At 58.9% G+C, this 15660-nt stretch overlaps 6 protein-coding genes across 6 annotated transcripts; 4 read left to right on the top strand and 2 right to left on the bottom strand.

Moving 5' to 3' along the window:
* Positions 1 to 918: 918 nt before the first annotated feature.
* PAN0_009d3913 (major facilitator superfamily transporter) lies at positions 919 to 5395 on the top strand (the record flags this gene model as incomplete). Its single annotated transcript, XM_014800872.1, has 2 exons — positions 919 to 3713; positions 3874 to 5395. 2 exons carry the CDS (start codon positions 919 to 921, stop codon positions 5393 to 5395), a joined length of 4317 nt encoding a protein of 1438 aa, XP_014656358.1.
* Positions 5396 to 5507: 112 nt separating this feature from the next.
* On the bottom strand, positions 5508 to 6941 carry PAN0_009c3912 (fumarylacetoacetase-like; the record flags this gene model as incomplete). The annotated part of the gene is made up of 1 exon (XM_014800871.1): positions 5508 to 6941. One exon carries the CDS (start codon positions 6939 to 6941, stop codon positions 5508 to 5510), a length of 1434 nt encoding a protein of 477 aa, XP_014656357.1.
* Positions 6942 to 8040: 1099 nt separating this feature from the next.
* On the top strand, positions 8041 to 9933 carry PAN0_009d3911 (glycoside hydrolase family 1 protein; the record flags this gene model as incomplete). Its single annotated transcript, XM_014800870.1, has 1 exon — positions 8041 to 9933. The coding sequence occupies one exon, from the start codon at positions 8041 to 8043 to the stop codon at positions 9931 to 9933; it is 1893 nt and encodes a 630-aa protein (XP_014656356.1).
* Positions 9934 to 10567: 634 nt separating this feature from the next.
* On the top strand, positions 10568 to 12013 carry PAN0_009d3910 (FAD/NAD(P)-binding domain-containing protein; the record flags this gene model as incomplete). The annotated part of the gene is made up of 2 exons (XM_014800869.1): positions 10568 to 10719; positions 10822 to 12013. 2 exons carry the CDS (start codon positions 10568 to 10570, stop codon positions 12011 to 12013), a joined length of 1344 nt encoding a protein of 447 aa, XP_014656355.1.
* Positions 12014 to 12426: 413 nt separating this feature from the next.
* PAN0_009c3909 (hydrolase, CocE/NonD family) lies at positions 12427 to 14635 on the bottom strand (the record flags this gene model as incomplete). Its single annotated transcript, XM_014800868.1, has 2 exons — positions 12427 to 14498; positions 14581 to 14635. 2 exons carry the CDS (start codon positions 14633 to 14635, stop codon positions 12427 to 12429), a joined length of 2127 nt encoding a protein of 708 aa, XP_014656354.1.
* Positions 14636 to 14953: 318 nt separating this feature from the next.
* Positions 14954 to 15540, top strand: PAN0_009d3908 (uncharacterized protein; the record flags this gene model as incomplete). Its single annotated transcript, XM_014800867.1, has 2 exons — positions 14954 to 15227; positions 15311 to 15540. The coding sequence occupies 2 exons, from the start codon at positions 14954 to 14956 to the stop codon at positions 15538 to 15540; spliced, it is 504 nt and encodes a 167-aa protein (XP_014656353.1).
* Between the last annotated feature and the right edge of the window lie 120 nt (positions 15541 to 15660).

Below are 15660 nucleotides of genomic sequence, written 5' to 3'. Positions count from 1 at the left end.
CCTAACCCTAACCCTAACCCTAACCCTAACCCTAACCCTAACCCTAACCCTAACCCTAACCCACATTGTAACCTAACCCTAACTTTTACCAGTCCCAGCCGTACTTTAACTTCAGTCAACTTGAACAAAGGTACTTGGCCCCTCACAGCTAAAGGTACTTGAGGGTACCTCTGTAGTACCTTCAAGTACCCCTGCTGCCACCTTTGACCAGACATAGCTCCGTAACGGCCATATGAGTTGACATCCAGACGGTGGCTACCATCTCTACCCTTCTTGTACTTCATGTTCACGGCCCCCAGGCACCCAATATTGGCGATAAAAAAGTTTCAAAACACTCCCCGAGAGAATCATGGTCCCAACTTTGACGGCTCATAGCTCGGTGACGCCATTACATTTTAACAAAAACTCAACAGTTCTGGGCAGCTCTTGGGCCATTCTATCACTCCCATTATGACCGATTTGACGATTACTTTTGATATCTAGCAGATCACATTGTAACCCTAACCCTAACCTAGGTCTACTCTAACAGACTAATGATCCAAGTCTGAAGTTCCATCTTTCAAGGTTCTAATTCCGATCCGATTTTCGCTGCATTTTGCGACCAACAATTTGTGTGTGAGTTGCGTCGCGGTTTTGGGATAGTGGGCGAGCGGACTCTGAGCTCGGACCACGGGATGCGGATGGGCGGGCACCTGAGCTCTGGTTCTGGACGGTGCTGCTTCTCGTGAACCACCATCATCACTGCCATCGCCGCCGCAGCCTGGATGCTCGCTCTGGATGGACTCGACTGGACTTGACTGCACTTCGTCCATGATGTCGCAGCCGTACAGCCGACGCACATAGCACCGCACGCACAGCCCTCGATCCGACGCTTGACCCGACGCTTGGCTCGGCATCGCCACTTTTCTTCCGATCGCCATGTCCCTGAAGCTCGACCCATCCGCCTCGGGCGGCTCGCAGCCTTTGCAGAAACGCTCGGCGCTGGCTTGCCTGCCTTGCCGCACGGCCAAGAACAAGTGCGACGGGGCGCCGCCACCCATCATTGCCGAGCTGTCGGCTCATCTCGAGACCAAGATGCCTCCTCCAGCGGGCGCCGATGTCCAGCTCGTGTCCGAACACGCTTGCACGCGTTGCGCTCGACTTCGCCTCGAGTGCCTCTGGCAGCCTTCCCATCGCACGGGACGACCTCGCAAGCGCGCTAGACTTGCGGATGCTGCCGCTGCCTCTCCGTCTTCTTCTGGGCTCGCTGCGGCTGTGGTCACAGCTCCTGACTCGACTACATCTGACGGCCAGCTCCCGCAGTTCAGCCGGATCGATCACGGTCCTGCTGCTCGGCTTTCCCTAGCCGACACTGCCGACTCGGCGAATCCTTTCGCACTGGCCACGGCGCCGTCCAGCTCCTTGCTCGGATATACGGGAATGGATCTCATCGCTCTGCTCAACCACTCTCAACACGACTCCAGCCGGGCCGCCATCCAGCTCGACCTCGACCATGACCTTGACCTCGACCTCGACCTCGACCTTGACCTTGGTCTTGACCAGCTGGGCTCACAGATCGCTCTGCATGACCACATCACACCCGCTCCCGTTGAAAGGTCGCCGTACAACCCGGTCTCGCCTCTTGTCATCACCAGCCTCGATCAGATCCACGCTCCAACATGCCGCCAGACCTCGTTCAGCCCTTCGGCCGCCAACGATCGCGATGCATCCCTTTCTACAGCCAATTGTCATGCCTCTCCGAGCGGTGCTCAACAAGCACGCTCGCAGTTCTCGGCTCTGCGGGCTCGCCTGAATGCTCTGCCACGAGCCACTTCACCCTCGACCACCGAGACCAAGAGTGTGGCCCCGTCCAGCTTGTTGCAAGCCGACCACATCAGAGCTGCTCTTCAACGCTACCTCGCACGTCACGACCGCAGCGCTCTGTCCGATGACGCCGATACCACTGCCGTCCTCGAAATAGGCGCACACCTCTATTTTGCCGGCTTTGCAAAGACGGTCCCCGTGCTTGGAGAAGCCTCCGAGTTCGGCACCTGCGTCCTCGGTGCTCTTCCACCTCAGAGCGGTGCAAGACGAATGCTCAGCCGCATCATAGCCGTACTCGGCTTGAGCGTCTCGTCAATCGATCGTCTTACAGCACAGTCTGAATCCAGCGCCGTACTCGACGACCTTCGGAGTCAAGCTCGAATGCTGCTGGCAACATGCCTCGAGGGCATGAGCTTGAAGACAGTACTCCCTCTCGACAGCGTCGAAGCTCTAGCGACGCTTCAGGCACTGCTCCTTCTGGCATACGATAGCTATGGTAACAACCGACTGTCTCAAGCCGAATCGGATATGCTTGCTGCTGTGCATCTCGCTCGCAGGATGCGTCTAAATCAAGTGGACGCTCCAGGCTCTACTGGCGTGTCTGAAGAGCCGCATGGACAAGCAACTTTCAACACTCGCACAGCACCACTGTCGGCAGTCCATACAGAGTCACTGCGACGGCTCTGGTGGGAACTCTACCTCTGCGACTTGATGCTCAACGTGACGACAAGCGGAGCGATCCGGCGTTGTCTCGACAATGATCATCTCGAGGTCGCCGTGCACACACCATTCGACCCTGGCTTTGCAGATCTTGGTCAGTTGCCGCCAGGCAGCCAAGGTCAGAGCCGACAGCCTCTTTCGCAAGCTTACGACATCAGGATCCGCACCTGCGCGCTGATCCACGAGTGTGTTCGGCAGCCGAAGGATGCGGATGAGCTCGATTACGAGCGCATCCGGGCCATCGACACGATGCTGAGCAACATTCTGATCGTTGCTCAGAGGCATTGGGCGGATGCAAGCACCCAGACCGAACCAAGCAGCCACCACGTCGACGGAGGCTCCGACGGGCCCGGAAGTGCGCCTAAGGCGGACGTCCCCCGCACACGCTGGGCACTGGAAACGCGCATCGAGCTGCTTTTCACTGCGATGACGATGCTGCACGCCAGCCGGATCCATCTGCATCGACTGGCCTGGTTCCCCGACCTGACGATGGACTTTGTCTCGTGTTCCTTCAAGAGATTCGACGACAGCGCCAATGGTGTGCTTTCACGAGCCGGGCCTCGAATCGGTGATCGGGCCAATGCAGAGCAGCGGCAATCGATGCTGTCGACGAGCGTCACGCGCATCGTATCGTCCGCAGACGCCATCATGCGGCTTGTGCGTCTGGATCAGCGCATGGCAGTGCCTGTACCGTGGAGCGACGCCGGAAGGGGCGCCTCTGACAGCCAGGGACACGTTCCTCGCGGGCTTCCTGCGCATTGGCCGTTCCTGGGCTGTTGCAATATGGTCGCAGCTTTCGGCTATGTGGTTGCCGTCGCAGCTAGCGGGCCCGAGGAGTCCAACTTGCCCACCTATGGCGATGAGATCCGGCTGTACGGCGAGCACGATGTGACAGGATCCGAAGGCCACAGTCATGGCTCTGTCGTTCCTGCCGATGCTTCTGCGCTCTCAGCCCCCTTGTGGCAGTACGGCTCGCCAGAAGCCAGCACCCTGTCTACTGGCAGCGGCAATGCCGGCGAAAGGCAGCGCAGCGCGATGGTGTGGAAGCTGCGTGCGGCCATCAGCAACATTGGATTCGCAGAGTCGACGCTGGCCCAGTACTCGCAAGTCTGGCCTGTCTGCGCCATATACCAGCGCGAGGTGGCGGTGTGCCGCGACGCCATCGATTCGACGGGCCCAACGGGCTTGCAGTAGCCGCAAACCTTGCATCTTCCTTGGCGTTGGACTCCTGTCTTGCGACGGCCTTTGCCGATCGTGCCATCGATGTACACCGTACGATCTCATAGTGAAACCGTCTTTGTTGTTGCGCCCTTCACCACCTTTTGCTGCACTCGCATGACTGAGAGACAGTGTTCGAGCACCGGCGGCACGTGGCGAGCTCGGATTTCGGAGGCGACTCGAATTCCGGCGGTTGAGAAGTCCGAGCTGCCACAAGATGCCAGCGCTAGCTCCACACACACCACCACATCGCTCTATACCGACCTACACGATCGATCAGCGTTCGAACATGGACGAGGTAGCGACGCACGATCGCGATGATGACGGTCGCTGGAGCCTCGACGTGTGGCTGGTGCTGGCAGCGAGGTTCGTCCGCATGCTAGCGTTCGGCTCCTCGTCGCTCATCCTTGCACTGTACCTTTTCAGCCTCACACATTCGCCTGTCGAGGTCGGACGCTTCCTCACACTCACTCTACTTGGAGACTTTATCCTGTCATTGGTACTCACGTTTGTAGCCGAGTCGGTGCTAGGCAGACGCAACACACTGCGTCTTGGCGCAGCCTCGATGCTTCTTGCGGGGATTGTGTTTGCGACCACGACCGACACACGCCTGCTGCTCATTGCAGCTGTCTTTGGCGTCATCAGTCCGGCAGGAAGCGAGATCGGACCGTTCAGAGCGGTGGAGGAGAGCATCCTGGCTCAGATGGTGCCGAAGCAGCATAGACCGACGCTGTTTGGTTGGTACGTGGTGACGGGTTCGGTAGCCGCGAGTCTGGCAACGTGGCTCACGGGCTGGATCAGCAATCGCTTGGGTGCCGATAGAGACCATCAAGAGCTGATGACATACTATCGAGGTGTCTTTGTGGTGTATGCTGCGCTTGGATCGGTCAAGCTGCTGCTTTCACTGCTTCTAAGCAGCGAGTGTGAAGCTCCGACGCAGAGTCGGTCTGGAGGGCACGTGTCTCAAACTCGCACACAGTTTTCGACCCAATCCGAGCGCGCACCCCTTCTCGAAACAGCGTCGAATGAGCCGGCCAACGGTACGGACGAGACAAGTCAAGCGGCCAGCACGATAGACGCTTCGCAAGAAGACGCCTTCGGATGGAGTAGGCTAGGTGGTCTTTGCCTGCTGTTCGCCATCGACTCTTTAGGCAGCGGAATGGCGTCGCAGACGCTGACTTCGTGGTTCCTTGCGCTCAAATTCCATGCCGACCTTTCATCGCTTGGTACCATCACTTCCGCTGCTCTGATGGTTGCTTCCATCTCGAACCTCTTTTCTGCGCGGCTGGCGAATCGTCTCGGGCTGGTGGTCACAATGGTGCTCACGCATCTGCCCTCGAGCATCGCACTCACGCTCACGCCCGTACCTAGTACGCTCGCATGGACAGCAGCGCTGGTCGTGGGCAGAGCTGCGACGGCATCCATGGACCAAGCTCCGCGCTCCGCCTTCCTCTCGGCATTCGTTCCGGCTGACAGAAGGACTAGGGTGCTTGGACTCGTCAACACGATCAAGACGCTCGCACAGTCCGGAGGTCCGACGCTGACCGGATGGTTCGCGGACAGAGGCCACATGGGATGGGCCTTCCATCTCGCCGGCGCGCTCAAGGCAGGCTACGACCTTGGCCTTCTTGCGGCTTTCTCCAGGGTCACGTAGTCCTTCGTCTTTACACTGTACACTATCACACTACCGCCCTTGGGACCTTCGATCGCGGGTCGAACATGGAATGCATCTTGTATTTGTCGTTGGCCGGTGTCGTGTGACCGCGCTAGAGCTCGATAGCCGGGAGGATCTGGCCGGTGCACTCGCCGAGACCGATGTGCAGCTTGGATGCCGGGTCAAAGGCGTGTCCGAGAATCTTGACTGCGTCGCCGTCGAGGAGGAAGCAGCGCGTTTCAGTTGAAGTGCTTCCTTTAGGTGGGTCGAGCGGAATAGGCTGGCGACCTGCCTTGCATGCCTCGATCAGAGAAGCCTCGCTGTGCGGCTCGTCAAATGGGCCCGAGCAAGTACCCGTGGCGAAAGTGTCAGCTGGCTTGAGATTGCAGCCAGTGATGGTGTGATGAGCCACCATTTGGGATGCGGTCCAGTAGACGTGCTTGAGAGAGGTGTCGGTGATCTTCGTCCATACGCGCTCCTGCTCCGTGCTGGTGGCGGGAGGAGAAGGCGAGATGAATGCCTGAAGTCTGACGTCCCAGGTGGATCCGTTACCCTTGTGGTCGAGATAGGCAAACGGCGTATGCTCGGCGGTGGGGGATGGTGTGCGGAAAGGCTCGAGGGCAGCAAGTTCGACGAGGTATGGCGAGAGGGAGGTGGCGAAGTTCTTGCCTGTGAACGGACCTAGTGGGTTCATCTCGTAGGCCTGGATGTCACGCGCCGACCAGTCGTTCATAAGCATCAAGCCAAAGATGGCATCTTCAGCCTGGTCGAGCTTGACGGGCCGACCGAGCGGGCTCAGCTCGCTGCCAGCGATTACGAATGCCACCTCCAGCTCAAAGTCCATACGTTTGGATGGACCGAATTGGACATCCGATGAGCCTGGCTTGGTACGGAAGATACCGTTAGGGCGGTGGAAGTTGGTGCCGGAGACGACGAGCGATGAGGAACGCCCGTGGTAGGCGATGGGCAGCTGGAACCATTGGTCTTCCAGAGGTCGTGTGGGATCGTTGAACATGAGACGCCCGGTGGCAGTGCAGTGGTACTTTGAGGCGCAGAAGTCCGTGTAGTCACCTGAGCGGATAGGAAGGTGCAGCTTTGCCTGCTCGATTGGGATAAGCGCGGCTTGGAGGACAGCCTGCGAGTTGGAGTCAAAGACCTGCGAACCGGGAGAGAGCATGTGCTGCAGAAATGCTCGGAAGTCACGATGCACCTGGCGCGGTTGGGCAAGGTATGCGTTCAGGGTCGATTGAGAAAAAAGCTCGTGCACCCTCTGGTCGCTGAGCGGACCAGAGGCAAAGGCGTGTGGCGCTTGAGCGCTCAGCAGAGCGAGATCCAGAAGCGAATCTGCGATGCGGACAGCACATCGCGGCTTCTCATCCGCAGATGTCGAAAAGACAGTCCAAGGCAGGTTCTCGAGTGGGAACGGATGGTCGACCGCGTACGGGATGACGCACTCGAGCCTCTCGATCGGGTTGCTTCTTGTCATGGTGATGCTCGATCGGTCAGCAGAGTTCGGTCGCTTGCAGGGAATATGGCGACCCGCCATGGCTGGCACGATAATATAGGATGTACAGGCGCTCGGTTGATGCTAGCGTGTTGGACAAGCCAGCCGGTGTGTGGCGAGCGGAGCCGGAACCGGCTGTGGGAGAGCTCGTGGAGACCCGAGTGCGGCCCAGGTGGGGGTCTCAACCTACTGCCACCGAGCCGTGGTCCGTGACATGAAGGGTCTGAGAGCAGCGCGCTGCTTCGGTTCGGCCCCAGCTTTGCCGGCGAACTGACGAGCAAAACAGACAGCCGCAAAACTCACGAGAAAAACGAACCTCGAAATGAAAGCCAAAAGGAACATGCCCGCCCAATCTGACACCTGCCGATATGAGCCGTGGCCACGAGCGCGTTATCGGCGATCGTCTCCGCATTCGGTGTGGGCCCCCACGCTCGCTTGGACTCCTATGCATTGGCGAGAAGGTGCGGTCCGCGGTAACCGCATGCTTGCTTGCCCTTGGTACAATGGCACAGCCGACCGCCTTGCTAGCCTTCTGTAGGCGCTATCGTCGGCAAGCTCGGCTCTGCTTCGCTAGCCACAATCCACGGAAGCAGCCAGTCCGTCTGCACGCAAGTCGCCGGTCCTCGTTTAGTGCCGATGCGCTCAAAGCAGCCGCGGGGACATCCCTACACATGCCGCCGGGCGAAATCGCCGGTGTGCAAAATGCACAGCATGCATGCTCGTCAACCTCCATTAGCGAGAATCTGCAGACCGAGCAAGGCCGGGCCAAGCAACACTGTGGGGGCCAGCTTGAGGTCGAGTGGTAGAAAGAGAGAGTACACATCTCTCGCGCCACGCGGTACATTTTCAATCATCGCAGAAGTTCCACCCTTGCCTTGCCTGGGTACGGCGGCGAGCATCGCAGTGGCGGAACCTTTGCCGCATCGGTGGTCGGGGACCGAGCCGACACTTCGTGAGCAAGGGGAGGGGGAAGGGGGCAAAGTAGCTCGGAACAACCAAGCTATGCCGACCGGGCGCAAACGAGCATTGTCTCGGATCCCCACGTTCAAAGTTCATACGTGCAGTATATATACGAGGGCTAGAAAGCCTTTGACTGCTTTGACCCTACCACGCTTCGCTTCTCTCGTTCAGAACCGCCAACATGATCTCAGCCAAAGGTTGGTCCACTGTGCTCCTTGCACTCACCCATGCAGCCGCGCTGCTCGCTCTTCCAGGTGCCACAGCCACCCCTGTCGCCGTCGACCCGTACAACGGGAGCGGCTCGCTCGAGTCTCGCGCCGCGTCCGATCCGTCCATGAACGCTTCGGATCCCTTCTCCGCCTACCGCGCGGTGAATCACACCCAAGAGTATCTCGATAGTCTGTGGGCACTGCTCGAAGACAAGATGCCCGTGGTAGAGGCCAACATCACCGAGGTGATTCCGCGACCAAGCCAAGACTCGATCTACGTACCGCCTGACCCGACTCAAAGGTCGGTGGTGCTTGGTTTGTCCGACGCCTACGACTGGCCTCCTCAGGGAGCCGCTTGCAACAAAGCTGGTGGGCTCAAGTTCCCCGACTCCTTCCGATGGGGTGTCGCAACCGCCGCATTCCAGGTTGAAGGAGCTGCCAAAGCAGACGGCAAGGCACCCAGCAACTGGGATCTGTGCGGTCACTACTTCCCTGGGTGCATCGCCAACAACCAGACCGGCGACGTAACAGACAACCACTACTACCAGTACAAGGAAGATCTCGCCCGACTCAAGAAGATGGGCGGTAAGATCTACTCGTTCTCCATCTCATGGTCGCGCATCTTCCCCTTCGGAAGCGGTCCGGTCAACGAAGCAGGTCTGCAGCACTACGACGACGTCATTAATGAGGCCATTGCTCAGGGTCTCGATCCCGTGGCGACGTTGCATCACTGGGACACGCCGCTAGCGCTCGAGTTCGAGTACGGAAGCTTCCGCAACGAACGCATCGTCGATGACTTTACCAACTATGCAGACACCGTCCTCAGGCGATATGGCGATCGTGTCAAGACCTGGGTCACCTTCAACGAGCCCAACCAGATCTGTGGCGAGTACCAATCCGGCCTGCCGTACAACGTGACGTACAACGGCGATTTGACCGGCCAGCAGAGTCTGTTCTACTGCGCAAAGAACCTCTTGCTTGCCAACGGAAAGGTGCACAAGCTCTACCACAAGCTCATTGCCAACGGCACGCTGCCAAAGGGTGAGATGGGATTCAAGAACGACAACACCATCGCTCTGCCTCACCGCACCGGCAACGAAGAGGACATCCGAGCTGCCGAGAGACACGATGCCGTTTTGCTGGGTCTGTGGAGCGACCCTGTCTACAGCACGGGTGACTGGCCCCAGATCCTTCTCGACACGACGCCGGCTGACGTCTTGCCCCGCCTCAATGAGTCGGACAAGGCCATCATCAAGGGAGCAGCCGACTACTACGCTATCGACCTCTACTCGGTCCGAGTAGCACGAGCCACTCGGGCACCCGGCGGACTTGCTGCGTGCGAGCGCAACATCACGCACCCTGACTGGCCCGGATGCACCTCTTCGATTGAGAGTGACTTCCAGACCATCAGCTCCGACGCCACAGGCAACTCGGTCTGGCCGATCGGCGAGCTCGCCGACCCTCGCTCGAGCTGGCTGTACAACTCGGCGGGTCTTGTGCGTCAGTTCCTCCGCCAGATCCGCGACCGCTGGAGTGGCGACAAGGTGATCTACCTCAGCGAGGTCGGTTTCGCTGAACCTTTTGAGAGTGAAAAGATCAACGTCTCTCAGTTCGCACTCGACTCGGCCAGGACGCGCTACGTGATTGATCAGCTGCAAGAGTACCTGCTCGCCATTCACGAAGATGGCCTCAACCTCGGCGGTGTCTTCTTCTGGAGTCTGCTGGACAACCTCGAGTGGAACTCGGGGCTCGACCTCCGCTTCGGCCTTCAGTATGTCAACTACACCAGCCACGGTCTCGACCGTCACTTCAAGCAGTCTTTCCTCCGCATCCGCGACTACATGCGCGATCACTCGAGCCACTAAACAGTGGTCACACCTTCACACCTTCAGATCTCGCTTCTTCCTGCAATCTTGCTTCAACACAGGGTGCTTACACTGACAGCTCCGACTTTGGAAGCCTATGAACGTGAATTGGTCGCTTGTGCTTGGATGTGCATGAAGTTGGACCGCCGTATGGCCTTCCGCTCTTTCCTACCACATCTGTTCGTGGGTGCCGAGCTGCGATTCCGAGCACCAGGCAGACGGTGAAAGACTTTTTCGGCCCATGGGCTCGGAACGGCAATCCTTCATACATGTCAGAACGGCTTCATCAAGCAGAAGACTGTTTCTGCCCCGCACTGCGGAATTCGATTCCGCGCATCCCCCATCTGGGCCGAAGGTGTCCAGCTGTGCATTTTCCGTGTCGTCGCGCGCACCGTGTCATGCTCGCGGTCCTCTGCTGGTGCATATTTTTGAGCCACCCCCACACGTCCTGGATCAGGTCGCGGTGGAGCCTGCGGAAACGGACCGCTGACAGCCGCCAGCTCCAGCACTGCTCCACCACGCTGCCCGAGATGGGCCGGCTATTTGAACCGCGCGCCTTCCATGGCTGGAGCTGACCCTGCAATCACATCATCTTTGACCTTCTCTTACATCAAGCCGAGCTCTAGGACACGCAATGACGACCGACAGCCAAGTCAAGCGACTGCGTGTGCTTGTCGTAGGTGCAGGTATCGCCGGCCTCGCGGTGGGACGAGCCCTTCGTGAGCATCACGAGGTACATATCTTCGAACAGTCGAGCTTCAAGACAGAAGTCGGCGCTGCAATCCAGTAAGCTCCATTGGTCTTTCCCACTGCTTTGCGGCTTTGACTAGCGTCTGCGCCACCTTCATCATGCTAACTCCGCTGCTACTTTGGCTTGTGACCATGCAGCACTGGACCAAACGCTAGCAAGATCCTCCTCAAGTGGGGTATGAATCTGGATCGCATTGAATCTCCCAATTGTCGCCATGTCTACGAGCACAACGTCGCTGGCAAGCTCGTGCTGCACAAGGAGGTCAAGGTTCTTGAGCACTTTGGTTCTCCCTGGCTCCTCAACCACCGCGTGTCGCTGCACAGGGAGCTGCTTCACCTCGCCACGTCCGACGACGCCTCTCTTCCTGGCAAGCCTGCTGTGATGCACCTCAGCAGCAAGGTCGTCGCTGTCGACGGCGAGGCTGGTCGAATCACGCTGGCAGATGGAACCACCTTCGAGGGCGATCTGATCGTCGGTGGAGATGGTATCAAGAGTACTCTGCAGCAATATGTCCTCGGCCGTCCAGCTGGTGCCAAGCCCAGTGGTCACTCGGCGTACCGACTCCTGATCCCCTTCGACCGCCTGAAGGGCCTTCAGGACGAGACGATCGACAGGATCATGTCGGCGCCTTGCCTCGCCATGTTTGTCGCAGAGGACAGGCGACTTGTGTGCTACACTTGCAAGTACAACGGAGAGGACCTGCTCAACATCATCGCCATTGTGCCAGACGAGGGGCTCTTCGAGGAGTCCACCGAGTCTTGGAGTGCCGCTGGCTCGCTCAAGGACCTCAACGCCTCCTTTGCTGAATTCTGCCCAACCGCCAAGAAGATTCTCTCGCAGGCGACCGAGTGCGGGCTGTACCAGCTTCGCGACCAGGATCCCCTCGAACTTTGGCACCGTCATCGAGCTTTGATCATCGGCGACGCTGCCCACCCTATGCTGCCCCACCTCGGTCAAGGCGGCTCGCAGTCCATCGAGGACGCCGAGGCGCTGGCCTACGTTCTCCGCACCTCGCCTGGCGTTCCTGAACTCGGCCACGTCGAACAAGCACTGAAGCGCTTCCAGAAGCTCAGGCACTTTAGGGCCACCATCTCGCAGGAGAGATCCAGGCTACAGGCCCTCGGTCCTCGACCCGGCTCCAAGGAGGAGCTGCTCGGCAAGAACCCCACCGAATTTGCCTTCTTCCTGTACGACTACCAGGGCGCCGAGGAGTGGGAGCAGCGCATGAAGGAGGGCCGCGTTGGTAAGCCCCCTGGCGGCCCCTCTGCGGACGTGCCCAAGCCTGCCGGCGTCACCGGGGCTGCAGTCCCTGCCCAGGTCAGCGCCTGATGGGATCTTGATTTGCTCTTCAACAGCATTCTTGGCTTCAAGCGATGCTGCTGTGTAAAGATCTTCTCACGCCTGACCGACGAGCTCCCAGCACACTGCATTAGGAATAGCAATTGGAAACATTGGAAGAGTCAAGTAGTGTGATGCATGTCGTGATGCGCTAGTTGAGATGCATGTACTAGTTGAGATGCAGACTCGGCGCTGATTGATCTCAGGGACTTGGAAATCTGAGCCATTGACAGGCCTGTAGTTGGTATCAGAGGCGACGTGAGCTGTGGGAAAGCTCAGCCTGTAGCCGTCTCCCTTCCAGCGCACATAATTCCTTCACAAAGACAGGAACAAACTAGCTCGATATGATGTGAGATACGGCTATATTTGCGTGCGGACAGAACAAACTTTTATTTTTGCAGCCTCTACGGCTGAATGATGGGAAGAACGAGGCAGCTTGCGAGGACGTCGTTGCCGAGCAAAGGTGTCTTTGCGCTGATGCCGATTGTATCGACCTTTGCGGCGTCGGCGCTTCCAGTGTGGATGGAGTTGATACCAACGAGCTTAGCTCGCACTCTGTCCTGAGGGTGGGTGTGAGTAAACACGCCACCGCCTTGCTGATCCTGAGGCCCGACCTCAAGTTGCAGCGTGTGACCGGCGGGAATGACGACGTTCGTGGGCCACATTTCGACATCGAGCGCATAGACTGTGTCGAGCTTGAGCGGAGCAACCTCGGAGCTGAGGTAGTTTCGGTAGGGGACGAGCTCCGTGCTCTTGGCCTGGTCCACCTTGCGTACCGAGGCACGCAGCCAGCCCTTGACGATGGGGCATGGATCACCTGCCGTACCGGTGTAGAAAACTTCGCTACCGGCGGCGTCGAGATGGCGAAGAGTGGCAAAGATGTCGATTTCTGAGGGCACCGAGCCGGTGTTAGGGTCGGCAGCGACGCTCATCAGCAACCGCAAGTGCGGGTGGCCAGTGATTTCGATCTCGGACCCTTCAACCTTGTGCTCGAACTTGACACTCTCTCCGTCGAAGCCGCGGTAAGCTACCTGTTCGGGCGAGCTGGGCTGGTGGCCATCGATGCTCGTGACACCGTTGGTGGCAACAGCGGCAGCTTGGCGGTCCGTCTTGAGTTGATGATCCGCCGAAAGGAAGAAGGGCGTGTACTTGGTGTTGGGAAGAGGCCAGCTGCTGGCGATCTTCTCGGGGAAGGAGCGGTCACCTTCGATTGTGTTGAACTTGGGCGAGCCCTTGCGAACGACGTAGCTGACAGCGGGTACGCCACCTTCGGCGTTGGGACCCTTGAGCCAGCCACGGTCATCCTGGTCGCGCAGGAATGCATTAAGGAAGGAGAGCTGGAGGGCCACGCGCTCGGGAAGGTAGAAGGGGAGGTCGTGTCTTCCGGTGATGAGCCAGAGCCACTTCATCTTGGAGCCAGCTCCGAGGTAGCCTGCCACATTGCCGCGGAGATGGAGCGCAATGCCGCCCCAGTTGCCGACGCTGAGCAGTGGCGTCTCGATGTCGGACAGATCGAATTCGCGCGAGGCGTAGTAGTCCTGGTCTAGGAAGAAGTTCTCGGCGTTGTCGACAGTCTGATCGGTGCGGTTCTCCTTGAGCTGCTCAGGAGTGAGTACGCCTTCGATGCTCGGGACTTTGGCGTTGCGGCCAGGACCCCAGGTCTTCTTGGGCGGCGGGGCAGCTGCTCGTCCGTACTGGTTTGAGTTGATCTGGTAGTTTTGCCACATGGTGACGAAACCATCGCCATAGATACCGCCCTTGCGGACACGGTCGCGGTAGTAGTCCGACATGCCCTCCCAAGGGATCATGGCGGCGAGGCCCTTGGGCTTACGTGCTGCTACGCGCCACTGGCTTCCGGCATAGTAGGAGATGCCCAGCAAGCCGACCTTGCCAGAAGACCAGGACTGCGAAGCCGCCCACTCGATGCAGTGGAAAAAGTTGTTGGCCGTCTGATCCGACATCGTGTCGAGGAAGCCAGGCGACTGACCCGTGCCTTGCTCATCGACACGGACGACAACGAAGCCGTGGCGCGTCCAGAAGGTGGGCTCGGGGACTTCCCAGGCAGACAATTCGGACTTTTGCTCGTCTGGAAGCTCGGCGAACGACTCTGGGTAGAACTCCGAGTAAGCAATGTCTTTGCCGTAGGGGCCTGCGGTAATCAGAACCGGGTATGTCTTGCCGTCCTCGGTGTCCTTTGGGCGGTAGACGTCGCAACGACAGACATCGTTCTTGCCCTCGAGACGAGGAATGACGATGTCGACGTTCTTGTCTTGGATGAGCCCGAGCACCTCGCGAGTGGTCTTGATGGCATTGGCGCCCGGAGTGACTGCACAGGGCAGATGCGCAGCCCTGTGCGCCAGAATTCGTGCACCAGCCTGTGACATGATGGTCGTTTTGCTTCGTGCTGTGGAAAAGCTTTGGAAACTCTGGAACACAAGCTTGGCGGTGGTGGGTGGCTTGTAAGCTTCTCTGGCCACTGACAAGCTTAAGAAGGCGCAACGATCAGTCTCTGGGGCCGACAGCCCTAACCAAGCCGAAGAGAGTCGGCGGTATCGCACGGCGCTGTGGGGTGGAGTGGGGTTCGCTGCGAGAGTGCGACGCTCGGTCCGGCATTGCAATTGGAGTGAGGCCCCCACTTGATCCGAACCCGAACCCACCCAACGTTGACAGGGTTCGACAGCATCCGCGCCGAAAATTCACCGCGGGAAAAGCGTGGTGTGGGTGAACACGGGCGCCACATGGACCGACCCCACAGCCGGGGAAGGCAGAATGGAGCCGACACCTCACGCCTGCGGGGACCCGACCGAGATGCGTTGCGGCTTCCGCGCACTGGAGAGATCACTCGACTCACAAGCCTCTAGGCCAAAGGAGAATGCCAGGGAGAATACCGGTGCTTTGCATCCTACCACCATCGCGAGCTTACTTGCAGACATGGCAGCAGCAGCAGTCGCCCCGCGACTTTCATCGACGACCACAGCCACGACGATGACGAGCATGACGAGCGAAGGTAGCAGGACCCTGCTGGAGATCCAAGACCACGCGCGTTTGATCGATCACCATGCTGCACACACGTCGGGAGGCGCTGGTACTGGAAGCTTTTCCGGTTCTTCGACCGCTCGAGCTCCAGCTGCGGGCCTATGGACTGCTCCCGAGCCTGCACACGGCGTGCGAGGAGGCGACACGAGCCCTCAATGGACCAATCCAGGTAGGTTTACACTGCTACCCACATGATGACTCGGAAAGCAAAGTACTGACGTGCCGGAGACGGCCTCTGTGTGCGAGTTACAGCCAGCTGGCCTGAACAGAGAGGCACACCCGCATATCGGCCGATCGACCGCAACCTGGATCACTCCAGGAGGCCTTGGGCCAACACGGTACCCGAGACCATCTTCACCGTCACAATGATCGGCCTCGGAGTGCAAACCATCGGTCTTGCCAACACCATCTTCAGGAATACCGTGGGCAAGATCGAAAGCGTGAACCGCTTCTTCCGCTACCAGTGCCCGCACGAGCTATAGCTGCATTTCGCCCAGCTCTCGCTTTGTATGCTCTTTGGAATGTCTGAACTGTTCCTCAACGTGCGAGTCGCTTGCTGTACCGACATGTATTCGAAAGCACGAAGATGCGGTGCTCATTAC

The sequence above is a fragment of the Moesziomyces antarcticus genome (genome assembly GCF_000747765.1).
Source record: "Moesziomyces antarcticus DNA, scaffold: scaffold_v10009, strain JCM 10317, whole genome shotgun sequence".
Classification (NCBI taxonomy): Eukaryota; Fungi; Basidiomycota; class Ustilaginomycetes; order Ustilaginales; family Ustilaginaceae; genus Moesziomyces; species Moesziomyces antarcticus.
The sequence above is the reverse complement of the archived record's forward strand: the minus strand, read 5'-3'. Positions and strand labels throughout refer to the sequence as shown.